Raw genomic sequence first — 14,089 nt, forward strand, 5'->3', positions numbered from 1 at the left:
TGTTGATCATATCAATTTGTCACGTATCACCTCAGTTTAACACTTCATTTTTGTTATATGTGAAGGATTGTTTTAGGAAAGGACCTTCCCATGGCTGATTCAAAGACTAATGCAAAGGGTTCTCTGGGCTACCCTCATCCTCTGATCTTCTAATGGTTTAACCTGCCCACTTCTTTTGAATTCTACTGCTAGCAATATCTAGGTAGTAGGTTTCTTTCTTAAGCTACATTTGAGACAAGGAAAGCAGAGTCATGATTATGTTTGAGAACAATTTTGATTATGCTGTAGTTTCCTACAAAGACCAAAAGAAACAAAACCATGCATCTTCATATAACATTTATTATTTAGAAGAAGAATTTCCTAAGCTTGCAACAGCTTATGAATGACCATTAGCAGAGGCAGACTGGTTTCTGCATGAGGTTACTAATTTCCAGCAAGGGGCTACTGCAAGGAATGATAATTTTCATGCATGGAAGGCTCGCCCTGCAAATTGATTAGTCTGCCAGGGGCCACCCATCACAGGGTTTTGTTAGCAAGTCATAAATTTCTAAGATGTGACAAATCAATACTTTGATGACACTTTTATACCTGATGCTCATAGCCTACCTGTTGCATCTTTATTTTGTGTTCTAGAAAGCTTACTGCATTAGAGTTTGCAGCTATATTTGATATATTTGTATGATGCGTACCATGGGGAAGACATTAAAAGGAGCAACAAAATATTCACATGGAAAAAAAAAACAAACAGCATATTTTGTTAATAAAGCTGTACATGAACATTTGCCAAAGCCATGGAGTTTTTAAATTGTTTACATGTGTAATGTGAAATTAGCATTAAATGGTAAATAGAGCTGCAATGCTCTTTTGTGGAAGTAACTCATTATCTTTTGCTTAAAAGCCTGCAGTGGTGTGAGACTGAATAACAACAGAACTCCAAACTTTGCCTGAATGCAAATTATCCCATGTTTCTAAAAAGTGTTACCAAAAAGTACAACCCTTCGCTACAGTCTGTTTAATTTCAACTGTGTGCCAATTTGCAAAAGTATTTTATAGTTTTCTGGTTACTTTCACCAGTAACCAAGCACAGTCTTGACCCTTGTCCATACGAGAAAACAGCCAACCATGAGTGCAGCAATGGGAGGTCTGGCTTTTCAGGTATGTCAGCTGAAGACCACCCTACTGGAAGAGGTAACAAGAACAAAAAGCCGAGGTCAAACAAGGCAGCCCCATGTAATTAGATACTAATAGTGGATTTAGGGTGTAAAATTCACTTAAAACCATACACCAACAGACTAAACAATCCCAGTAAGAATGGCAAGTTTTGTTCTAAAAAATGTTTTTAAAACCAGAAAGCATAAATAAAACATACATAATAACCCTGATTGACAGACTGTGCTAACCTGCAGTAACATCTGCTTCCAAATTATTCGCTATAGGTTTGGGATAGTGTGATTATAAAACACTGAAACTCTACTGTAACTTATAGTACAGTGTGTGTCCCATTTCATGAATTTATTATTGAATTCACTTGTTCCAATAACAATTTTAGAATTTAAATTCTGACAAGTAAATAAATTCCTCTCTTAAACAGTCAATGGCAAAACCAAAAATGCAAGCCTAGCTGCACGTGATTCTGCTAACAGGGAAACATGCAGAAGCAAGATGCTCAACAAATAGGCAGTTCATTTTGCAGGGTATGATGGGGTCAAAGTAATGAAAATGACAAACTTAATTTCTCTTGGCTCTTTCATTTTGTATTAATTTCTGATGCATTTACAGGATGGAGATGGTACCTTCCCTTGCCACAGACTTGGTCAGATAGAGCAGCAAGATCAATCATGAAGAAAATGCTATTTCTCCAGCTAAAGTGAGTATCTGCTAGTCATCTTATTGCTGCTGGGGCCCCTGGGTCACATTTGGGACCGGCTTTTTGCAGTCTTTTCAGACTTCTTAATGTTTTCATAGCTCTAGCTGCTCTGCAAAGAACCTGAAGGTGATCACATCTCAAGAGACTCTGGTTTAATAATTTTCATTTATCCTGATTTTACAACTGATAAATCAGTCCAAATAATTAAACCAATCATATGAATTTTGTATTTTATAGATAATTTCAGTGGGATTTATAAGCCTTTTGGAAACAATGCTTTAAGGACTGTTAAATAATTTAGTGTATTTTTGGCACAAAGTCCAAGGACAGAAGGTTTCCACCCTTGGATTCTCTCTTCGTGTTCCAAACCTTCCCATGGAGAGACAGGTAAACGCAGGGGTATGGAAGGATGTTGAAAACTAGTAAGCAGTGACAACCACTGAGGTTTCAATCCTCTGTTTTCTCTCTGCTGGTGGTATCTCCTATACAACAGAAGAGATGTTTGGGAAAGACTGAATTTGTCTCTCAGAGCTTGTGGCAAAACTGAAATTGAGGAAGTGAGACAGGAACTGCCCAGGGAAGGCTTGTCCGCTAGCTAGTACTTTCAAATTATTTTTTGTAGTAGCTTTTCAGTGTACCGAGTAGGTATTGTCAGCCAGTACTAACCTCGGTGCCAGGTCCCGCTGAGCACTGTCCCACGGCAGTGGCAGGTGAGGCAGCAGTAGCACTGGGGGCAGTTCCAGCGTCTGCCTTCCATCGATGCTGCGTAACCTCTGTGGTACCTACAACCCATTCGACTTCAGAACTACCAGGGGCATCTTTTACCTGTACTGGTCCACATGGTCCCATATTAAATATGTCTAAATTTCTATGAAAACATGCAAATAATGTGAATCTCGGTGGGAAAGTGGGCAGCATTTACCATATTGTCAAAGAACAAACATTTCCTGAAGTTTCCCACTGCTGTTCTGACAGTTTCTCTGAGACAGTGTTTACTATGACTAAATCTGTTCTTCTTGCTGCTTATGATGCTTTTAGGAAACCCCTTGCACTGAGAATTTCCCTTCTTATTGGATGTCAGTATTGCACAATACATGGAACAAACTCTGTTTACCTTTTGTTTTTTAACCTGTTGAAGGGAAGGATGACCTTAGTGAGAAATGTGATGCTCACCTTTTTGGGTCAATGATTTTGTAGAGTTTTCCACTGTGAGGCTGTGTCATACTTTTACTGCTTGATAATATGTAAACCTCGCCTGTTAAAGAAACCAGTGCAAGAAATTAGTTCTTTCCTAAGATGCCAAATGCGTGATTTTTTGATCTAGCTGTATTTGTAGGATGAGATCTAAAAAAACTTCAGAAGAAACACTCATCTCAAAATATAAAACAGAATCATTCCTATTTGAAAATTTAAATACGCACTTTCCCCAAATTGATGCTCAAATGTGGAAGATACTTTATCATTATTGTTTTTTGTTTCATTTTGTATAGAACTGGTTAAAAAAATAAACTTGGGAAGGAAGCAAGAATAGGGGAATTGATCTGCTTATGCAATATCTTTGCCCCTTAAGTCTGTAATGTTGGGAATAAAAGCCGGTATATGACACATCGTATCACAGTGAGTGACACAGTTCACAGAGTGTGAGAGACAATAAGGACCTTTGCCCCTTCCAACAACCCGTTCTCAGTTCTTCTTACACAGCTGCTACAGTGTAGCTGAGAGCAGTGTAGACAGCTTTGGCAGAGCAAAGTTAGCCTTTAGATTTCTTCTTTTTAAACATTTACTATAACTCTGAATAGTTCAGCAGGTATTACTGATAAGGGTTATGCTTTAATAACATTTTTTTGTCTATTTACCTAATTCGTCTTCACCAAATCCCAAGACAGGGCCTGAAAAGAAACCTCTACATGAACCAGTGTTGCCAAGACAGAGGGGTTTCTCTTGCCACTGTTTGGTTGCAGGACTCTGTTGCAGTGTTAAAAAATTTCTATATTCAAAAACACATAAAGCAAATTGTTATATTACATTTTTAATAGAGATTTTTCACTGTAAACACTTGCTGCAAGTAACTCCATAGATACATCTGTGTAGTTCATGATCTTATGATTTCCTGCCTGTTATTTTTCAGATGCTTAAAAAGCACAGCATTTCCCTGCCTGTCATTGAAACATTGCCAAATTGGGTCCAAGCTAAAATATATAGCCATTTGTGAATACTGAGCTATTAGGCATGGGAAAATAGCCCATTCATTAAAAAAGCATTCATTTTACTCCATCAGTGGTGTTTCCATAAAACACCAAAAGTTTTCAATATCTTACCAGTTAGACTTTTTAGAAAACAGTTCCATGATTAACATCTATTTCCATTCTAATGTAAATGACACGTGTTGGTAAAATTAAAATCTTAATAGCACTGTGACGTGTCTTTGTACTTTTTTCCAAGGATCAGATAGGTTCCACTTGCCATTCATTAGAATGCTGTGCCATTTTATTTGCAAATCTAGACTTTAATTTGCATTGTCACACTGCTAAATTGGCAAAGTGACACAATATACAAGGTTGTTGTTGTTCCTTTATAGAGGAAACTCAATAACTAAACATGGATTTTTGTTTAATACTGAATTACAAGAAACCTACCCATTGCGGTCTCCAAATACGTAACTTCCATAGAGTCTTTCAGACTGGCAGCCTCGATAGACAAATCCACCAACCAAGGATCCACTGCTGAATGGTTTGAATTCTAAAAGTGAAGGCTCACTTTCTAAAAAAGAACTACCATAGCATTAGATCATATGCAGTTTCATGTTGTGATTCACATTTATGAGAATGTTATTACTTCAAGAAAATAGGTTAATTCCATTTAAACAGTCCTCAAAATTCAAGATGTGTTGCTGGAAATGAAACATTAAAAAAAAATTAGAGAATTCCAACCAGGGCTGTTTGTGAAAACAATCGGTTAGGGGTTTAGATAGGAGAGGCTATAATTGCTTCCTTCCATGTGCGCAGGCTGGGAGAATAAAACTATGCAAGGATTAGGCTGGACTTTCATTGAAGGTGATGTGGTTGCTGCTACTAACTTTTACATGTCAATACAGTCTGCAAAATGGATCTCTTAAACTTCAGGAATACAATTAAACCCACTTCACTTTGAAGTCCTTCCAGTGTCTAAAAGCTGAAATTCCAGTGATTTTCAGCAGAACTAGTTTTCAAAGCCATTCAACCATTTGAGAAATTCTTTCAAAATCACACTTTTAAACATGGTATGTGTGTTAGGTCCCATAAAACACTAGAAAACACTAGTATTGCTGGCCATAGCTTTTTGTGGTAATTTATTTTACGCTGCTGTTGTAGGCTCAGTTCCTGCATGTTGGTTTTTTGTTTGTTTATTTTACAAAACTGCAAAGTTTAGTCACATCAAATAGTATCTTCTGGGAAGTTTCAGTGTAAATGTTCATATGCATGCAATCAAATACTGCTTAGGGTAAAAGCAGGCTGAACTTGACATACTAACTGCATGATTTTAAAGCCACAGCCAACAGACCTTCTTGGTTTATAGGAGCTTTGTTTTATTTGATCTGAGTGCTATCTGTGAGTCTTTGACAAATTAATTTCCCAGATTATTCTACAAGAGTAAGAGCTGAAATGTTACGTGGGAGATGATGATGATGAGCTCTTTTTTATTGAAGCAATTGACCCACGGCCTACTATTAATATTGGCAAGCTGTTCTGGATAGACACAATATTGCTTAGTTTACTCTGCAATAAAGATGCAGTCATAATTCCACTGGAGCAGTGGTTTACCAACTATTATTTTTGGTTTGACTTTTAGAAAACGAACACAGAAAATACATGCAATGACTAACACAGAACAATTGGATTACACTGTTGTGTACTACTGTACTAGCCAGCACAGCTCCTTTGCTTTTAAGTACAGTACAGGTGGGAGAGGTAGGGATGTGAATAAAACCAGGAAGTGCTGTATTCTGGGGGACAGACTAGTCCTGCCTTTACACACCTTTGGCATTTATAATCTTTTACCACTGTGAAGGTAGAAGCTGTTCAATGGACAACCAAGGTAGATGATAGCTCAGAGAAACTGTCACCTGGCTCGCCTAAACTAGCAAGCAATCTTAGTGAGTGTCAGAGTTAAAGATTAAACTAATATTGTGACTGGTAATCATACTGATTCAGAAACCACATGAAACACTTTAAAACTTTAAGTCCCTAATTGAGAATGTTTATCGTATTGCAATCTAATCTAAACTAGTCTTTTATAAGGAAGTAGCAGCATCGTGCATTTTTCTAAGTTTTTCATTTTTAGTAACACTTAAACAGAGCTCAGTCTTTACCCTGTTTGGTTTTGGTCTGTTTTCTATCTCATTTTTTCTATTATAGGAGGCACATTTCATGAGGTTTCCATTCTGTATCTTAGAAGGTTATTTGTGAATGGCTAAGAATACACTTTCATCACTTCCTGATATTCCAAAATCTTTTCTTTATGAGCCATCATATGCAGCAACAGTGAGACCTTTGACAGACTATCAAATGGCATATTTCTTAAATGTTATTTACATGATATTCTACACCAAGAACAAAGTTCAGTCACTTACATTTTCTTTTGTCTTGCATCTTTTGTCTGCTTGTACTTTTTGTAAGTTCTGTCTTTTGTAGGTAACCTAGCTTCTCTATGCAAGAAGTTACGCATCATGGCTATACAGTACTTCATCTACTTTTTTCTGCTTTCTATTTATTATTCCATGAGTGCAGAAACATTGTTCCCAGTAGCTTTACCCTGGATGGAACTTACCATAGTCTTTGCCCTTTATTATTTGTAAGATTCTTGCTGAAGATCTGTTCTTTCCATTTGAATCTGAGCAAAGTATAGTTAAATTGATGTTTACATCTGTTGGGTGGCGATCCACAGCACATCTGTGAAACAAAAATATGAGGAAGTCTGTGAGACAGATGAGCTTACAATGTAAAATTGTCTATCAATAGTACGAAGCATCACGTTTTGAAGGATTATTGGTTTTTCGTACTGCCTACTCATTTGAGGGACCTGTTTCATACTGAGCTAAAATATCTGAGAAGTACGTCAGATTCATATACAAAAGATAATATACCTTTCCCGTCCCTGCACCATTTCTTATACAATGTGAAGTAAACCCATTTTTTCCTAGTGATAAAATGTAGTCTCCTGAATAGCCCCTGACATGAATAGTGCTTTAAGCAAGCTCAATGAATTGACTCACATGGTGTGGGAATTTTGGACTGTTAAAAAGTCCAAGAATCAACCCCTTATCGGAACAACTTGACTTTCTAAATTTTTTCAAACCATGACTTTAAATGTCACTTCAGTACTACCACCCACCTACTTTGCTGAATTATGCGTTGTTTAGTTAAAGCGTTGTTCTCCTCCGTGTTACTGTTTAGATATCACCAGATGTTCTCTTTTGTTTTCCATGTGCCTTTTTTTTCTCAGTCAAGATTCTACTGCTCTAATTTTTCAGATTCCCATCTCAGCTGTGCTTTACCAACTCTCTGCTTCAAGTTTTTTTCTTTCACAAAGGTAATAATTTTATTATTCATTAAAACCAAAAATCCTGTACTTTGTTTCTGTCATTTCAGTCTTGACTTGTAATAGTTGTGTATTCTCTTCTCCTTCCCCTTTGCCAATGTACATTTATTTCTATCTGTGACATAAGTGTGGAGATGGAGCCATGGAAGTTTTAAAAAGTTCATTAGTGTCTTTATTATTAAAATTTTGCTACCTGACTGTATAAAAATTTTGGGTTGAAAACAGTATCTGCTCCAGAGTACTTCAGTTTAATTTTAACTTACTTACCGGCCTGGATTGTGGAGTCCATGTGCAAAAATCTCAGGAGGCTGGTTTGTGCTATTAAAATGTGGGTTACTCCGTGGTATGGAATAAGGGACATTGCACAGGTCAGTATTTACATCAAGGCGCAATACAGAACCTGTAAAATCACTGAGAAAATTGGAGGATAAAATATTTGTGTTTTAGATGTATTTTACTGGTAGATTTAATCCATATAATACTACAGTGAACCTGCAAAATAAAGCATCCACTTTACTGAATAATCACATCTAGATTGGTTTTATGGTACATACAAGTCTAAAGGACAGTAGCAGAACCTATCAAAGATTCAGCTTGGCCAATACGCTCACTTGTTAGGAGTGTACTAGAATGCCTCTGATCATTCTGTTGGGAAGCAACTTGATAATAAGAGCAACTTTCCATACAATATTTTTTATGGCTTCAAACATAAGGCTATCAACTCTTGTATGCTGTGTCTCCTCTAGAGTAACTATGTTTGTAATCACTATGTAGTTACATGCTTTTCTGCTAACACTTTGAATCCTGCTCTTGAATTCAATGAGTTCTAGCCACAGTACCATCCAAAGATTAATTATACATTAACATTAAAAAAAAACAATTGTATTGGTTGAACTGAGATGTTGATATCATAGAATCATAGAATAATTTGGGTTAGAAGGCACCTTTAAAGGTCATTTAGTCCGACCCCCCATTCTTGGTAAAGAATCAGAACTTCCTTTTACTGAAAGAAGACAGAGTAAAATGTTTTGTCATTCATGACTTTGATGGAGAAAGGGAGAAGGACAAGAATGTGGAAGGGACAGAAGAGCATCAAAACTCTTTTTACAAACATGAATAGATGTCATATTTAAATTGATTCCTTTCTGTCTTTCTTCATCATGAATCTCTTTCAGTCTCTCTTTGGTTTATATAAATTTAAAATCAAGTATTAGAACTGCTCCCTGGCCTTGGCTTTAGGTATATTCCTCACTGCAAAGGGCAGGAACACCTGCTGTTCTGCTGAGTCAAAGATACCTTTGCGCACAGAAACTCCTTTTAGGTCTGTAAAGACTCAGTACCCCACTTTGTCTAAATTAAGGCAAATGTTGCGACTCTAACAGCATAATGAAACAGAAGGAAAAGGCAAGCTGAGAAAACTGTATAGGTAGAACCAAAGTATGCTTTATATGTTCTCTAGGCATTTCACTTAGTGATAAAGTGTTGTTTTTGACTCTAGTATGTGTTTGTAGACACTCTTCTAGAGCGTTTGCTCGATAAAGCTATCTTGTTCATAGAATAATAGATTGGAAAAAAAGAAGTCTAACCTGTGCTTAAATACAATTGCATCTACTGGTGAAGGCTCCAATATTTACACGGTTTGAAGCATGCAGCTACAAGAAGATGTATGTAAGCAGTAAGACTCTTCTGCAAATCGTCAGTTTTCTAAACCCAGGCACTGAAAATAGTGGGATTATGTAGTACAAGAAGGGGGAGTAAGATTTTCCTGACAACTGCAGACCATTTTTGATTCTGACTCCACAGTGCGAAACCAGAAGACAATACTAAAGGTCTATCCATTGGTAGTTTTTGTACCTTAAACCATCCATCTCCTCCATATCATCCAGAGTGATCATGCCATCCCCAAGAAAAATGTATAGGAAACCATCTGGGCCAAAGAGAAGTTGTCCTCCTAGGTGTTTTCGATGTAGTTCTGCTACTTCTAAAAACACTCTTGCTGTTCTCATATCAACTTGGTGTGGATTTTTCCTGCAATATGAAGATAAGAACACAGTTTTCACAGCTCATTATCATTGTTTTTTATTCTAAAAGTAAACTCGAGTCATTCAAGTTATACTTCAAGATGTAACTTGATAGAAAAATGTCAAACGAATATTTCTGAGGAAATTTGATTTTCCATCATTCACAAAAATGATTTTGCTGCCTATACACAGTAAGTAGGAAATAGCTATAATATAAAAATGACAGGATAATTTTTAAAAATACAGAATATTTTTTAAAGTCTTAAAAAGAATAAACTAGTGTACTTACTGGCATTCCAAAACTACCCTTTGAAATAAAAGCAGCAATAACTTTTCTATAAGTGTCCAAGCATACACATTGTAAATCTGATAGTTCATTTTAGACGTGGGAAATACTAAAATGAAAAGGTTGCTGAGAAATACAGAATTTGCGAATTTTAGACTTTTACTGATACCTGGATACTGTGTATTCTACGACCCGCAGGATGTGGTCATGAGGTCCAATAGCCCACCGTTCTTGGTTGGTGGTATAAGACACATACAGCTTTCCATTTTTCTTGTAATTGGGATGGAATGCAAGGCTTAACAGTCCTCTTTCATCTCCTCCCTGCAGTCAAATGAAAAACACAAAGAATTGTGAAGTTAATTATGTTCTTTATTGTGTTTCAGCTGGAATCCAAAAAAAAAAAAAGTTTCTTTCTTGTGGATAATCTTTGCCCAAACTCTTTTCTTTCTTTCCTGACTACTGCACAAAAAAGGATTATAAAACGTTTCACTTTGGGGAACTCTTGAAGAGTTGGAACAAGACAATTGTCTTACGTAGTTATCTATGCACAAGTCTCTTACGCCACTTTTGTGGAGTGATTTGTGTATGCAATCTTTGGGAAGCCATGAAGACAAGTTTAAGTGCTGTGAAGGATTCTTTGCTGGGTTACTAGGTTGCTTGTAATTCGTCGAGGACAAATAAAAAGGTCTATAATCAGCAGTCACTTCTAATCCAAGTATCCAAAACCTAAAACACAGTGCTGGCTGCCAACTCCCACTGTCTTGGCAATATGTTTAGAAAACAGTTAAATTGCTTGTGTAATATGTAAACCTTTGTTTTACCCTGGAGGCAGCAACATCAGTTGTCACAACTATGGTGGTCTGTTCATCATAGCTAGTGTACTGTAGGTAATAAGCAGCCTTGGTCTCAGTGCAGAGAAACCATAGTTTTACATGTGGTCCTTCAATGGAGAGGGTTTTGTTATTTTTTAAAATAAAAATAGAAAAATCTCCGAACAACTTTCTTTTGTTATTATGTTTGCCACGAAGGTTAGTACAGTTATATGTTAAGCATCATAACTATGTAATGTACTGCGACACTGCAAATACCCTGTATACTTAAAGAGAAGGCAATTTTCTCTTTGACTTCTAAAAATGTATGTAATATTGCTATGCCTAAAATTGTATTTCTATAAATGAAGAATAAAACTCGGATTCAGTAGTTGCTCTTGAGGTAATGCAGGGGAGAGAAGTTGAGGCATGGAAAGAATCAGAATACATAATGAACAATTCAAATTCTATTAATATATGTGATTATTCACAAGCTGATAGTTGTTTGGGAATTTAACTCAGGGTTTGCCAGCCTTTCAAAACTAGTGACTCTGTTGTAGATTCAAGTGCTCCAGCTGCACACATAAGGAGACACCATTTTGCAACTCTAACCACACCCATGATAACTAATTATGAAATTTTAAATTGTTAGAGAGAATGAAGCTTTTAAAATGTATTTGCAATTCAAAGTGATGGATGGGCCTGTCTTCCTGTTGAAAGGCATCCCACAAAAGCCCTAACTGGGAAAGTGCACAGCTTTAATTTATTTTAATTCAATGTGATTGCCATACTTCCTTTTTAATCACAAACCACCAAAGAGAAACCTGAGTCAGAATGTAAATTGGTCAAGAGATTTCCACAGAAAGAGATTTGTACAATGAAATCTGGATCCTGCTAATCTAGAGGCAGCCTAAATTTGCCAGTTTGTTTGCTAGAAAAATTGAGTTTCAGCAGGTTATCAGAGGGGTTAGTTTGGAAGGTCTAGTTAGAGCTGCCAAATCAGTTGCAGTCATTATGGATGAAGGGACTGGTAATCAAGCTCCTGCTCCTTTATGAGCCAAGAATAATTCTGCAGCTGAGTCTGAACTGATTGTAGATATTATTGTATGAGTTTCTAAGAGTCTTGACCAAGTCGCTCTGATAAAGTCTGAAGCAAAGGGAGGCGAATCAGTTGCTTTGGGAAGAGTAAGGCATATTTCAAAGATTCCTGATGAATGATTCTATCTGTTGTGCCAGACAAAGCCAGTCCCGTTTCTTCTCCTGAGAGATGAGTTCAACTCATTTAAGGGCCCAGGAATGTCAATGAGTCACACTAGGCCTGCCATTCAAGGTGAGTTATTGAAAGTATTAGTGAGAAAAGATCTTTCTGTTACTAAGCTGAAGCTTTTATTTAGCACTTGATGCCATGGAAGCAATCTCGGTGTGAAAGTGAAGCTGTTGAAAGCGTAAACAGGTGAAAATGAAATTAAGAACTTTTAATGAAGCACACATGAAGCAAGAATTTGACAAATGAATGGAACATGGGACCTGCAAGGTAATAAGTATGGCAAGTTGCATTCATAGGATCAGGCCAGTATTTCTACTAATTGCTTTCTTGCGTGATTCCCTTAGACTGCAATATATTACTTTGTTTGTGGAATGTGTCTATTGCTTCCTGAAGAGTCATGCTGCTTTCTGTTTTTCAAAGTGAGCCGGACACACTGTGTTCTAAAAAGTCTATTTACTGTTGCATTCAATAAAAACTTTGGAATAATTCCTCTAAGATACTGAAATCAGTGCAGCATCAAGATGTTAATTGTCTTGCAGTCAATTAGAAATCCATCTGATTTTGTCCATACTTATTTCTTCTGGTTTTGGAAAGCAATAGTTCCTGTGTACTTTTAGCTTTATCACTAATATCACTTAATCACTAACCTGTTGTTTCCAATTAAATCGCTGCCACAACTTGTATAGCTTCTGAAAGCATCTCTGTGGTGCCAGAAAGTATATAGTTTTCTGTAGTGTTATGTCTCTTATGTTGCGGTGTAAATTGAGATATCCAGCAAAATCCCTTACAAGCATTCATTTTGGTACTGTCAAACTGAATAATTACATACCAAATTTCAAAATGTCAGATTTTTCCCTATAGAATAATCCACGCTTATTTTTCATCAACGGACTTCTGACGTCTACTGTGAAACCAGCATCCCAGGTTTTAGAGTCTTGTCTTGTAGACACCGTCTGTCAAATATCCATATCTTTCTCTCAGCAGCTTAATAACTTCTTGACATCCTTTTCTTTTTAAGTTTCCCCTTAGGTGACACCAGCACCAACAAACTGTAGATGACAGAGTAGCTGGTATGAGATCCTGCACTACACTATTTGATGGAATAACCACTAACATTAGTCAGTTGTATAAGGAAGGGCAAGGAGAATGAGACAAATCCTTGTATTCCATTGGGATGTCTGTTGAAGACAAAAGAATGATGGTTGTCTGAAATGAGTGTTAATTACCTAAACATGCTGTGGACTGGGGCCAGTGTGAATTTCTATTGTAACTAAACCTGGAAGCTCCCACTTCCAATGGCTGTCTATGCAGCTCTTGAGCCTGAACACTCCTGTCTTCCACTTACAGTAACTGTGTGTTTTGCACCAATACTATGTTTGTTTCAGAACTGGTTTTCCTTGGGCTGGATTATAAGCTTCAGCTGAGGAGTTCTGTGAAAGGAAGGACATTCCTTCAAAAACAGATTGGTCTAGTTTAGGACTACAAGCATGAAAATAATTTAATCAAAATTATATTAAGTTAGTTCTAAGGCAAGTAAAGATTAATTGTATGTGTTAAAGTGTTTCTTTAATTTTAATTTAAAAATGGTTGATTAGGTACATTATGTCAATCCTAAAACTATATTACTACAGTAAGTGTTCTCCACTGAAGTATATTTTTAATATTTCTTTTTGCATTGTAATTTCTGTTGTATTTACACTTGTAAATATCTGAAATGTCTGCACAACACTATCCACTTTGCATTTTGAATAAGACAAAGAGGAGTTAATTGTTGCACGTGAATATTGGACTTTTATGGAAAAGTGCTATTTTCACAGAAGCACTCCTTAGAAGAGGGCTCTACTTTCCATCTATGTGTTTCCAAATGTACTCTGGTATATCTGATATTATATACGGAAGTGTTATTATATTATTAAGGTATTATACTTTTTCTATAATACAGAAACCTATGCCGCAGTTATTTTTTACACATGATGCCATTTCATTACATCAATGTATGTTTTATTTCCTGTAGTATATATATAGAAATACATGGGAATGCCTTAACTGGTATTGTTAACCATTTCATTTATTGTAAGCATGACCCTTAATTATGTAACCTTAACAGTAATTAATTTTAGTAAGCAAAACCAGGCATGACCATTTATTTTCATTACTCTGTGTGGCTTAATAATAAACAATATAGGTAGCAGAATCTGAGTTTTCCTTTAAAATTGATTTCACAATTCACTCACTCATATAAAATAGTGGCATTTATACTTA

The 14,089-nt window shown here is 36.4% G+C and overlaps 2 protein-coding genes across 7 annotated transcripts in view; one reads left to right on the forward strand and one right to left on the reverse strand.

Annotated features, from left to right (window-relative positions):
- Positions 1 to 14,089, forward strand: part of ANAPC10 (anaphase promoting complex subunit 10) — a 337,004-nt gene that overhangs the window by 110,845 nt on the left and 212,070 nt on the right. For 3 of the 6 annotated variants that reach the window (XR_011738867.1, XR_011738869.1, XR_011738870.1), the window contains exons 5-6: positions 1,780 to 1,867; positions 7,377 to 7,435. The gene's annotated coding sequence lies outside the window, so the exon portion shown is untranslated. Of the gene's footprint in view, positions 1 to 1,779; positions 1,868 to 7,376; positions 7,436 to 14,089 lie in introns of those variants that run through there. The other 3 variants (XR_011738868.1, XR_010651287.2, XR_011738871.1) reach the window with 2 other exon arrangements.
- Positions 1 to 14,089, reverse strand: part of HHIP (hedgehog interacting protein) — a 78,035-nt gene that overhangs the window by 17,001 nt on the left and 46,945 nt on the right. Inside the window, exons 5-11 of the mRNA XM_065836585.2 lie at positions 9,921 to 10,072; positions 9,299 to 9,472; positions 7,712 to 7,855; positions 6,674 to 6,795; positions 4,504 to 4,627; positions 3,724 to 3,854; positions 3,041 to 3,122 (exon numbers count right to left, since the gene is read on the reverse strand). Of these exons, the coding sequence (XP_065692657.2) occupies positions 3,041 to 3,122; positions 3,724 to 3,854; positions 4,504 to 4,627; positions 6,674 to 6,795; positions 7,712 to 7,855; positions 9,299 to 9,472; positions 9,921 to 10,072 (929 nt within the window). The remainder of the gene's footprint in view (positions 1 to 3,040; positions 3,123 to 3,723; positions 3,855 to 4,503; positions 4,628 to 6,673; positions 6,796 to 7,711; positions 7,856 to 9,298; positions 9,473 to 9,920; positions 10,073 to 14,089) is intronic.

Source organism: Patagioenas fasciata, chromosome 4, assembly GCF_037038585.1.
Source record: "Patagioenas fasciata isolate bPatFas1 chromosome 4, bPatFas1.hap1, whole genome shotgun sequence".
Lineage (NCBI taxonomy): Eukaryota > Metazoa > Chordata > Aves > Columbiformes > Columbidae > Patagioenas > Patagioenas fasciata.